Source organism: Pipistrellus hanaki, assembly GCF_964339955.1.
Source record: "Pipistrellus hanaki genome assembly, chromosome: 1".
Taxonomy (NCBI): Eukaryota; Metazoa; Chordata; class Mammalia; order Chiroptera; family Vespertilionidae; genus Pipistrellus; species Pipistrellus hanaki.
The window spans coordinates 53,172,483-53,185,444 of NC_140503.1; the positions used below are offsets into that span (position 1 = coordinate 53,172,483).

Below are 12,962 nucleotides of genomic sequence, written 5' to 3' on the forward strand. Positions count from 1 at the left end.
GTTATCTTTAACATATTTTTAGAAAATACTTGATAGTCATGATACTTCATCTTTAATGTGAGGCTTTTATTGTTTTAAAAGCAATTATTACTCGATGATTCCATCTAAAGGCAGATTGAGCTGCCCAAGGGGAGGTCTCAGTCTTTGTTCTCCGTTAATAATTGGTTTTAGGCCACCATGAGAGAAATGTGGAAGAAATAAGTTCCTAATTTGAATATAAACATTGGCAGGTGAAGCCAAAATAATCGCCTCTTAATTAATGCATTAGAAAAGTCTCATAACAATATTCACTTGTTTTTTTTTCTTTCCGTTTTTCTTTCATTAAATGTAGATGCCTAAAGGTACAGATGACACTTGGGCCCAGAAATTGTACAACACACATTTGAACAAATGTGCACTCTTTGAAAAGCCCCGTCTATCAAACAAAGCTTTCATCATCCAACATTTTGCTGACAAAGTAAGGAAGCTGTATTATCTTTTTTCTTTTTGAATACTTAAGTTCAAAGAAGAAAAAATGAATATTTAAGAGGTATAATTTTTTTTTCTTGGCTAAAGTTTGCATTCTTCAGGGCTTTATAGGAAAGTAATCTTTATTGTTGGTGTCTTGTTTTTCTTTTTCTTTAACCTAAATGGAATTGTGAAGTAAATGTGGGTCTACAATCCCTATCTATAATTTTGAAATTCAAGAAACTCTGAAAACCAATCATCTTTTCATAATTTATTTAGTGACTAAACCTGATCTCTGACCTGAACTAACATGAGGTTATTTATAGTTTTTACTTATCCTATTTAGGCTGGATATTTACATATTGCACTGTACAAATGATAATGTATTTGAGCACTGCTGCCTCATACTTTGCTGGAAAATTCCGAGTTCTAAAGCATAGCTGATCCCAAGGGTTTCAGAATAGAAATTGTGGGCTTGTGTCACCCTCTGATATTGATTCACTGGGTATCTGGTAATAAGGCAGGCAGACTTGCTGCTCCACAAGTTCTATGGACTACTGAGAAAAATCAGGAGCTGTAAGACTAATTTATATTCCAAGGAGGTTGTAGGGTAGGCTGTGGAGTAAGCTTCTCAGGGTCTCTTTCAGGATTTGGGGGCCTTCTGAGTCCACCTTAATTCTGGCTGGAAACCTTAGAATGACTTTAGGGCCGCCTAAGGACTTTGTGGTGCACAAACTGGGAGCCCCTTGAGTAGTAGGTGGTTGAAGCCACTCGAGTTTTGGAAGCAGTAATAGTCCATTCTGAAGTAATTCCACTTACCAAATCAGACAGTATTTACCTGCCTCCAATTCCTTCTGTCATCAGCTCTTCTACTTTCTTTCTATCAGACAACTATTTGTTCCTTTTGATCTTCTCTCCCAAGAGGAGACTTAACCCTGCTGGATGGTGAGCTAGGTTAGGAGGAGTTGTACTGGGTCAGCGTTGTAGGAGTTGCCAACATGGGAGAGAATGAACTTCAGATGAGTCAGCTTACCCATGACGGGAGGATCTTTTAGACCACAGTTATTCAGCTCTACCACTGTTCCCTAAGAAAAACAATATTTCTTTTACTCTAGGGTTAACATCCTTCTTATCAAGTTTGTAGTTTCTTAGAATAAAACCCCAGTCATATTGCCTGAGCTTAATAAATATTTTGTTGAAGATGATTATGATTTCTATTCAAAAGTTGTATAAGTTGAGATTTTTCTGTGTTTTCAGGTGGAATACCAGTGTGAAGGCTTTCTGGAAAAGAATAAAGACACTGTTTTTGAAGAACAAATTAAAGTTCTTAAATCAAGCAAGGTAACCCATGTACATGGTTTTCTTCAGTCAGGATATATTCACAAAATGTTAAGCATTGTCTTTTAAACAATAATAATGGTTTCTCTAACAAAGTCAGCTTTATTGTTAGTTTTTTACTTGCCAGATGTACAATGCTTACTGTGTGTGTTAGGTCCTGATTTAAATGCCATATAAATGTTAACTCATCTCATCCTCATAATGAGGTGACATTCTCATTACCCTGCTGGTTTTACAGATGAGGGCTCTGAGGCACAGGGACTTCAGAGCTAATGAGTTTTCAAACCAAATTAAAGCCTAGGCTGTCTGGCTCATAGTCTGTGTCTTAACCACTATGCAGTGTTGTCTTTCAGTTTTATAGGACATTTTTGCCTGCACAGCAGTTCTGGGCTTTTCTTGTGCTTCTGTGAGAGACTATGAGAGAAAACGAGTATTTTTGCTATGTCATTTTAAAGGGATGCACTTGAAACATGGCCTGTTTCCTCTGTTCAGATGGAAATTGATCTCTCGACCATCGATTATAGTTTCAGGTGTGGTCCAAAGCATTTCAAAATTATATTTCTTTGGTATAGACTCTAGAAACACTGCTTTCTAGTGGGAAAAAAAATTCCAGAGGGCAAGGAACTATGATGGTTACCCTGCATTGACCCTAATCTTTTTCATGTGTGTGTGTGTATATATATTTTTAATTGATTTCAGAGAAGAAGGGAGAGACAGAGAGAGATAAAAACATCAATGATGAGAGAGAATCATTGATTGGTTGCCTCCTGATCACCCCCTACTGGGGATCGAGCCTGCAACCCAGGCATGTGCTCTTGCCTTGGAATTGAACCTGGGATCCTTCAGTCCACAGGCTGATGCTATATCTACTGAGCCAAACCAACTAGGGCTCAGTCACATTCCTTTGATTCTCATCAGGAAAAGATGGAAGGGGAAGGACAGCTCACTTTTATTTTATAGGGAACGAACCAGGAAGCCAGGCACTCAGTTTAGCAAAATTAATATTCAATAAAAAATCTAGGTATATTCATCAAATTTTTCTAGATTACTGATTGGCACTTTTTTTTTTTTTTAGTTTATTCTAAAACTGCCAGTTTTTCTGGTTTATCCTAAGAAATCCTTTTAACTTCAATGGAATACTATATGAACACCAGAGGCTCCGTGCACAAAATTCATGCATGGGGCCAGGGAGGCTCCCTCAGCCTGGCCTGCATACTCTCCAAGCCAGGACCCTTGGGGGATGTCCAACTGCCTCTCACAATCCGGGACTGTTGGCTCCAAACTGCTCACCTGCCTGCCTACCTGATTGCCCCTAACCCCTCAGCCTGCCTGCCTGATCACACCTAACTGTTCCCTTACTGGCCTGATCATCCCTACCCTAACTACTCACCTGCTGGCCTTATCACCCCTAACCACCTCTGCCTCTGCCTCCCTGCACCCAGGACCCAGGCTTCCCTCCCTCTTGCCAGTCACAGGCACCCAGAACCTGGGTCAGCTTCGCCCCAGCCGGCTGCTGCCACAGGGGACCGGGGGCAGATGGCTTTGCCTGGGATGCAGCCACAGGTACCTGGGACCACAGTGTGGGCAGCTTGTCCCTCTCCCAGGCCACAGGTGCAGGCACAGCTGCTGGCGCCTGGGACTGTGGGGCAGATGGCTTGTCCCTCTCCCTGACTGGTCCCCATTCCTCTCTTGCAAGCTCATTTGTGTCTGGCTGGTCCCCATTTCTCTCTCATGAGCTCATTTGTGCCTGGCTTGTCCCCATTCCTCTCTCCCCAGTGTTGAGTGTCTGAGCCATTAGAACGTGAGTGTATGATGATCATTTGCATATTAGCTCTTTATTATATAGGATTTTTACTCTTGTTTTTAGAATAAAATGTTTACTTTCAATTCTTTTGATAATAGAAAGATCATAAGACTAAATTCCAGTGTTATGCCTCAGGAAATAATGAGTATAGTGTCTTCTGAGAAAGTCAGTTTTTCACTTATCCTCATAGGCACTGGGCATTAATGCTTGATAGCTTATGGGATTGGCATAGAAGAGAAAATCCTCTCACAGGCCAATGCCTAAGATTATAAATCATTTTGATTTATGGATAGAGATGAAAACCGTGACATTCTAACATCACTACTCTGCCTAAGTAATTAGCTTAAATAGAATATTCACAGGTTCCCATCCCCCAGGCACCCATGTCAATTGTATCTTTATTCTGGCTTAATTTTTCTGATTGGCTAATTATCAGCTTGATTATCAGCAGGTAGGTATACATTCTAAGTAATCGTTTTGAGTGACTGCCAGTCTACATACATTGTTGCTGTTTGAATGGGGAAGGTGTGTGATTTACATAGAATCTCAAAGGCCTCCCTGCTCCCAGGCCAAAACCCAGCCCCTCAGAAACCCCAACCTAAATGGATGGACTTTACATGTTCATGTTTGTGCACCTGATAGGAAGAAAGTTTAATATAGTGTTTACTTGTTCTCTTGGATGTACTAATTTTAAAAGGCTAATATTTGTGTTATATATTTTAAATAGAATTATTTTGTGGTAATACAGTGTGAGGTTGAGTTTGTATGTATATGTGTTTTATCTTTTTTTTCTCTTTAATTTTGCAGCCAAATTTTCAACTAAAAAAAAGGATTAAGGTCTTATAAACTTAACAAAAAGTGTCTTAAGATTTCTTTATGGTTATAAAACATAGATTTTGTTGCCACATCTAATATCAGAGGGCACATAAATGAATTGCAACCTGACCAAATACTACTAAATTGCAACTCAATTTTAACCCCTATTTTCCATGTTGCTTTTTGACAAGGGGAAGCAATGAGTTTATGCCTTAGGTCTCTCATCTATGAAATAGAATCATAATAGTATCTAAGGGGTTCTTATGAGGATTAAATAGGTTTCATTAAGCCCTTAGAGTAGTGTTTCATTCATAAAAAGCTCTTAATGAATAATGTTGTTTTTACAGAAATGATTTCCCACATTTTCATGAAGCTGCTACTTGGATTATTTTGTTTTCTTTAATACTGTTTCCTAGACAGATCAAAGAAACAAGATGGGATGTCCAGGCATACCTACCTACTTATATATCTGTGTATCTATTTTTTTGTTGTTGTTGTTGTTGTTGATCCTCACCCTCCGATATTTTTTCCATTGAAGTTTCTTTTGTTCCACAAAATTTCTCCTGGTCATATTGCCTTATACCATCCACCCAATTATAAAATGCCAAACCTTTTGAAAATCGTTCTTAAAAAAAAAAAAATGCTTTTATTGATTTTATAGGGAGCAGAAAAGAGAGAAGGAGAGAAAGAGAAGCATCAATGTGAGAGAAAAACTTGAGCCTACAACCTGGGTGTGTGCTCTGACCAGGAATCAAACTGGCTACCTTCTGGTGTTTGGGACAATGCTCCAACTAACTGAGCCACGCTAGCCAGGGCTTGATAATCTTTCATATTGCTAACCTGATAGAGCACAAATTGATTACAAGAGTTATGCAATCAAGTTATAAGTTCTTTGAAAACAAATACAACAGTTACAGGATAAGGATAGGGTTTTTTACTTGACCCTTCTACCCTCCATAATCCAACTTATTTTCTAAAAAATTTTATTGATTAATAATTATTTTTAATACTATAATACTGTAGAACTAGTTTATGACATTCTTCCTGCTGAGATTTCCTGTGGTATTTTTTAGCTTGTTCTCACCATTTGAATTAGTGGGTAGATAAATTAAGCATGCTGATAAAGTATTTCGTGGAACTAAGATAATAAGATAGGACTTTCAATTAGTATTTTTCTCATAAAATAATTATAATTCAACTCAGTAATATATTTAGAGTGGCCAAGTAGGATTTCAGGTCTTAGTGGAGTAGGTTTTATTTTGTTTCCCCCAAACATGGTTGTAGATTTGTTACATTTTTCCACCTATATATTATAGTTAGACTATATATGTCACCTTCCTCTCATACTCTTGGCTCCCAACACAGATATTGATTACTTCTGGTGTGTGACTCTGAAAGAGTTGGCTTAAGGAAGGGAATCACTATGGATTGCAAATCTTCATGTTTCCATAAAGGTTTACATTTAAGTTTGAGATTATTTTTATTTATTTATCTTGAGTTTGAGTTTAGAGTATAATATTCTTTCGCTTTCTCTGACTCAGTTTAAGATGCTACCAGAATTATTTCAAGATGATGAGAAGGCCATCAGTCCAACCTCAGCCACCTCTTCAGGGCGCACACCTCTCACCCGCATTCCTGCAAAGCCCACCAAAGGTCGACCAGGCCAGACAGCCAAAGAGCACAAGAAAACAGTGGGGCACCAGGTGAGTTCAGGAAACCACTGCTGTGGTGTCCTTTCCTCCTTGGCTCTGCTGAAGCCTCAGGTCTTCCTTCCTCAGCCTCCCCTGTGAGGAGAGGCTAGAGCTTTCACTGTGAGAACGTGCATCACTGTCCACTCCTGCTCCTCTCTACCCAGCTTAGACCTGTGACTGATTAAGTCTTTTCCAAATAATGTTTTTTTGTATCTTAATTCTTCTTTCTTATGGACCACAGTTGCCTTTGTTTTGTTGTCTGGTTGCTTCCTCTCTGGATTTGTACAGAATATCAGCTCCTTCAACTGAAACAGTGCCCTCTCCTTGTTTTTGATGTCTTATCCTCCGTGGGAAGTGGAAAATGTAACATGCATACTTAATGCCTGAACAGTGGCCTGTGCTTTGGACAGGCGGCTAAGCACTGGTCAGCTTGTTTTTCTGTGTGTGACCCTGTGCCTGGCGCAGACAGGAAACAGGGCCAGACACAGGTCTACTGCCTCCATCTGGATCCCATGTCCCTACCAGTAATCCCACCTGGCTGTACTCTCCCATTCTCCCATTCATTGCTATACTCTTAAGTCATCTGTTAAATTTTTCAGTATCTTACAGCAAAACTCCCACTCTACATAATTAAATGGACTTTATATTCATAAAGCAAGGTTATATTTTTTTAGTCAGAATTTTGAGTTCCCAACAGAAAACAGCAGAGTCATGTATTAAAAGGAGAATAGGAAGTCAGAATTCCAATGTAAACGATGGACTTTGGGAGATTATAATGTTTATGTCCATCAACTGTAACAGATATACAACTCTGTTGCGGGGATGTTAATAATGGGGAAGGCTGTGCATGTGTGAGGATAAGGGATGTAAGGGAAATCCCCATATCTTCTCAATTTTGCTGCGAACCTAAAACTGCTCTAAGAAAACAGCCAATAAAAAAGGGGGATGTGGGAAAAGGCACGGGAGAGAGTGAATGTATATTTAGTAGAGTAAGTATATAAAAGTAGAATTTAAGCAAATTGTAACATAAAGCATTCTTGTTTGTTAGCAGCTCCCCTTCTGAAGATAGGTCGATCTCTACTACTGTCATTAAAATAAAAATTTTTAACTTGTTTTACATCATCTTTGGCTTTGACAAAACCTTGATGCCCCTTTCTGCTCTTTCCTGTACAGTTCCGAAATTCCCTTCACCTGCTGATGGAGACCCTCAATGCCACTACCCCTCACTATGTGCGCTGTATTAAGCCTAATGATTTCAAGTTCCCATTCACGTAAGTATTTTTCAACTACTGAATTTAAAAGTATCCATATATCTAAACGATTACCAAAACAATGGAAGGAAAAAATATTTGGATAATTCTTCATGTTTTGTATAGGGAAACTACTAGTTAATAGAACTTAAAGATAATTTTTTTTAACCTTTTCACACCCCTTTCCCCTTACCCATTTCTCTTACCTGTCAACCTCTACCTCTGGCAATCACCAATCTGTTCTCTGTATCTATAGCTTGGATTTAGTGTGTGTATGCTTGTGTTGGTGTCTGTTGTTTTGTTTTGCGTTTTTTAATTTTTATGCATTTATCTGAGCCAAAATGATGACAATTGCCAGGAAACAATATATCAAATGCTCCATATTTTATGTTTTTTAGATTTCACATATAAGAGGAATCATATGGTATTTGTTTTTCTGACTTAATTTCATTTAGCATCATGCCCTCAAAGTCCATCTTGCCCAAATGGCAAGATTTCATTTTCTTTCATTATTTTAAAAAATATATTTTTATTTATTTCAGAGAGGAAGGGAGAGGGAGAGGAGGATAGAATCAGCAATAATGAAAGAGAATCATTGATTGGCGGCCTCTTTTATCCCAGTGTCATAACATTTAATTACTATAGTTTTGTATCGGTGTTTGAAATCAGGGAGAATCATGTCTCCAGCTTTGTTCTTTTTCAAGATTTCTTTGGCTGAGGTTTTTTGCTTTTTTTTCTTTTTCAATTTTTGTTCCCTTTTGAGAATGTGAGAACAAATGAATAGTTGGTTTTCTGAAGATTTTAAAAGTTGAATTTAAGCAAGCATTCATAGTTCTATTTTTTATTTTGAATTGACTTTAGTTTAAGATCATTCTAAGTTTTTGTTAATTTGGGCATTAGTTAAAACCAGAGCTGGGCCGAAACCGGTTTGGCTCAGTGGTAGAGTGTCAGTCTGTGGACTGAAAGGTCCCAGGTTTGATTCCGGTCAAGGGCATGTACCTTGGTTGCGGGCACATCCCCGGTAGGGGGTGTGCAGCAGGCAGCTGGTCGATGTTTCTCTCTCATCGATGTTTCTAGCTCTCTATCTCTCTCCCTTCCTCTCTGTAAAAAATCAATAAAATATATTTTAAAAAAAACAACAAAAAAAACAACAGAGCTAGGCCCCCTAACCAGTTTGGCTCAGTGGGTAGAGCTTCAACGTGTGTACTGAAGGGTCCTACGTTCAATTCCAGTCAAGGGCACATCCCTAGTAGGTGGTATGCAGAAGGCAGCTGATCAATGTTTCTCTCTTATCTATGTTTCTAATTCTGTCCCTCTCTCTCTGTAAAATATATATTTATATTTATATATATATATATATATATATATATATATATATATATATATATATAAAATCTCCTATCTAGTAATAGAGTAATATGAAGATTAACCATCACTTCACTACAAAAATGGCAGCCCCCATAGCCACAAGATGGCAGTGCCCAGTCTCCTCAGCTCTGCTGCTGTAGTGCCCGGGCCTGTCCACAGGAGCAGCGAAGCTGGATCCACCTCCAGAAGGGTTTTTGATCCGACCCAGACAGGGCATTCAGAGCCTGGACAGCAGTTAGCACTGCGACAGCAGGGAAACCCCAGGCCCAGCAAACAGAGCCCGGAAGCAGGACCTAAGCCATCAGCAGGACATCCCCTGAGAGCTCCTGGATTGTAGAGGGTGCAGGTTGGGCTGAGGGATCCCCATGCATAAATTTCGTGCACCGGGCCTCTAGTGTATATATATAAACACCCAGAGCTGGTGGGTAACACTACTTTGGCATATGCTTAAAGTTATCCCTGTTATTTTTCCACTGTTGAAGCTGTCATAGAATGTCTGCTTTTACCAAAAATCTCGTTTTATGTCAGATACCACATGTGGAGGGAATGGTGGTTTTTATTCTCAGAAGAAACATATTTCTCTAATTTTAAAAGTAATGTATGTACAAAGAACAATAAAAAAAGGAAAAAGGTTTAAAAAACAACAAAAATTAGAAGTAATGTGTGTACATTGTAAAAACAATATCCAAAAGCTATAAAATACTATAAAAATAAATGAAAAAGCATTCCTTATACCCAGAGAGATAACTAGTATTAAGTGACCAACATTTCTTCCCTTTTGTGTGAGTGTGTGTGTGTGTGTGTGTGTGTGAGAGAGAGAGAGAGAGAGAGAGAGAGAGAGAGAGACATTAATGAAAGAGAGGAGCTCATGCTGTAATGGCTGCTTTTATCTTAATAAATTATGCATACTTTCCAGTTAGTAAATAAAAAATCCACATAATCATTCTAATGGCTCTATAATGTCCCATTGTTTAGACATACCATCATTTATTTGAATTATTTCCTATTGATTGCCATTTAGGTTATCCCAACAGTGCTATGATAATCATCTTTTGCCAAACATTTTTATATTTTTGCCTGATTACCTCCTTAGGATAATGTATTTCTAGAAGTGGAATTTGTGAGTTAGAGATTAGACACATTTACCAAAGTTTATAAGAGTTTCAATTCCTACTCTACAGCGTAGGAGTGCTCTTTTCCCTACAGCCCTGCCAGCCCTGCCCTCTGGCTATTTGTCTTAGACTGGAGGGCAATTCTGAAAAACTGTTATATCCTCCTCGTTGCCAAGAAGCCCTTCCTAGAGGAAGTTGGAAGCAGAAGAAGCTGCCACGCTCTGGGCCACTCTCCAAGTTGGCCCTAGCTAACCCCATCTCCCATCACCACCACCACCAGAACACTTGAGAAAATGACATAGCAGAGTGTTAGAGAGGTTGCTCAGAGCTTAACTGGGAGGGTACAAGGAGTGGCAGGCCTTAACCACTTCCTCTTTTAGGGTCAATTTATTTTAAGATGCCAGTTGTCTAGAGTGAAATAAACATCCTATATAATAAAAGGGTAAAATGCAAATTGACCCTAATGGCAGAACGACTGGAATGACCAGTCTCTATGACTCACACTGACCACCAGGGGCAAATGCTCAATGCAGGAGCTGCCCCCTGGTGGTCAGTGCACGCCCACAGGGGGAGCTCCACTCAGCCTCAAGTGGGGCAGGAACCTCTCCTGCCTCCTCAGCAGCGCTAAGAATGTATGACTGAAGAACATCCTTCGAGGGCTCCTGGGCTGCCAGAGGGATGTCTGACTGCCAGCTTAGGCCCAATCCCTCAGGGCCTAAGTTGGCAGGTGGACATCCCCCAAGGGCTCCCAGACTGCAAGAAGGTGCAGGCCAGGCTGAGAGACAGCTTCCCCTCCCGAGTGCATGAATGTTCGTGCATTGGGCCTCTAGTAAATTATATAAGATTTAATACAAAACAAAAATACTTTCTATTGATGTGGGCTCTGTAAATGCTTAGTATGTACACACCAATAGCTTTAGAACACCAATAGTTTTTAAAAGAATAACTAAATGAATTATATTTAATTGGTCCTTCTTGTTAGAGAAAACTTCAGAGCTGGCCAATCTTTATTACAGAAGAAATTTGTATAGTGAGCTAAAGAATTATAAGCACAGTTATTCAAGCCAAGTTTTTTAATGAGTATGGGCAAAGTAAAGAGGGTTTTTTGTTTGTTTTAAATATCCTCACTGGTACTTATGAGTTGTGGTATGAACAACAGATAATGTTTATGGCTATTTAGTTTTACTGCTAATTGTCTTCTCCCCACTCACACGTGGAGTTTTCCATTTTGATCACTACTACGACTTTTGAATGCTTTCTTTTCTGATCTATCTATTTGTCTCTTTACAGAATAATCTCTGGATTGAGGAGGATAATTTGCAGCTTTAGCCAGGCTACTTTGTGTAGTAATGATTTTCTTTTCTACATGTAGGTTTGACGAGAAGAGGGCAGTGCAGCAGCTGAGAGCATGTGGTGTCCTGGAAACCATCCGCATCAGTGCAGCAGGCTTCCCCTCACGGTGAGCTTGGCATTTTCAAATAGAGGGGATCCTAATGAGATCAATTCCTACTTATTTAAATAAGCTAACGTGAGTTTCTTTTTATAGGTGGACTTACCAAGAATTTTTCAGCCGCTACCGTGTCCTAATGAAGCAAAAAGATGTGCTGAGTGACAGAAAGCAAACATGCAAGAATGTATTAGAGAACCTTATCCCAGTAAGAAAAATTTTCACTTATCTATATCTGAACAGATATGGCCAAAGGCCTTGTGATTATAACCTGTGGAAGCCTTGGGAACATCCAAATACCACTACTCTAGATTATTCAGGTCTGGGAGGGTGGAAGGCACACTGGCTTGGAGATCAAAGCTCCCTGTATTTAGCATGCTCGGACTTACTCGTGAGGATGGTGGTCCTCCTTTAGGAAACTGGGTGGCGAGGTCTGGACCCAGGCTTGAGTCTCATTCTTTTTAGTTTTATCATTATCAATAAAAATTTACCTAGTACTTACCTATGAGAAATATCAGGTCAGATGCTGTGTGATTGAGAAAAAATAAGTCTAATCCTCAGGTAATGTAATCTATTTTGGAAATTAATACATTTTAAAGATAAGTATAATATAGCTTAGTGTCTATCAAATGCTGAGTGAGTGAGACAGGAAATCATTAAGGCAAAGCCACATCTGCCATGTAAAGGAGGAACCTATGTTTTGAGTAAGACTGGATAACATATAAAAGTAGGAGGAGAATATTGTAATAGGAAGCATGGTGTGAAGAAGTAGGAAAACATAGAATTTTCTCAGAAAACATTAATGAAGTTTCTCTGCAATCTAAGATTAGTCTGTGGAACAGTAAGGAAATGCCTACGAAATGCAGGTTGGTGTTTGGAGAGTCTTGCATTCCAACTAAGGCGTGCTCAAACTTTAAGTGTATCAGTCCCCTGGAGGGCTTGTTAAAACACAGATTGCTGGGCCCCGCCCCCAGAATTTCTGACTCAGTAGGTCTGGGATGAGTCCAACAACAACCTGCATGTCTAAGAAGTTACCAGGTGATGCTGATGCTGGTTGAGGACTACACTTTGGGACCCACTAATCTAAGCCATGGAGAATTTAAGATTCATGAAAGATCTTAAAAAGTATTTTCACTTGTTTGACACTAGTTTAGGGTGGGTTATCTCACTCTGAGGCAGTCATAATTAACTAAATGGAATATCTTCTTTTTGTAATAATAATATTTTTCCCCCTTTGGAAGAGCTAAGATCACTTTTTAAATAATGTATAAAAGACTTGGGAACTTTTTGAGGTTGGCCTGACTCCTTTCTAACCTGTGTTCAGATGGGACTGCAGAGCAGAAAGTAAGGAGAGTCCTATGCCTAACACCCCCATCTAGGCCCAGTTCAGGGATTTGCAAGGTTGTGGGGTGGGGTGGAGTGGGGGAAGCTGAGATCAGACAGGGAGAAGAAAAGGTAACCACTTATTAGCTCTTCTTATATATATCTTTAGCTAGGCTTCCTCTGTAAATTTTATTAATTAAAATTGAAATAATTTTAGATTTATGTGGAGATTTCTGATTTTCTGATTTCGTGTACAAGATTTCTGGCCAGTATGGCTCAGTTGCTTGAGCATTGTCCTTTACACCAAAGGGTCAAAGGGTCGTCGATTCAATTCCCAATCCGGGCACATGCTCAGGATGCCATTTT

At 39.3% G+C, this 12,962-nt stretch overlaps 1 protein-coding gene across 4 annotated transcripts in view; it reads left to right on the forward strand.

Annotated features, from left to right (window-relative positions):
* Positions 1–12,962, forward strand: part of MYO5A (myosin VA) — a 182,691-nt gene that overhangs the window by 106,931 nt on the left and 62,798 nt on the right. For all 4 annotated transcript variants that reach the window (XM_084894025.1, XM_084894026.1, XM_084894027.1 and 1 more), the window contains exons 13-18: positions 332–457; positions 1,705–1,788; positions 5,947–6,108; positions 7,270–7,367; positions 11,199–11,285; positions 11,373–11,481. In XM_084894025.1, the coding sequence (XP_084750151.1) occupies positions 332–457; positions 1,705–1,788; positions 5,947–6,108; positions 7,270–7,367; positions 11,199–11,285; positions 11,373–11,481 (666 nt within the window). The remainder of the gene's footprint in view (positions 1–331; positions 458–1,704; positions 1,789–5,946; positions 6,109–7,269; positions 7,368–11,198; positions 11,286–11,372; positions 11,482–12,962) is intronic.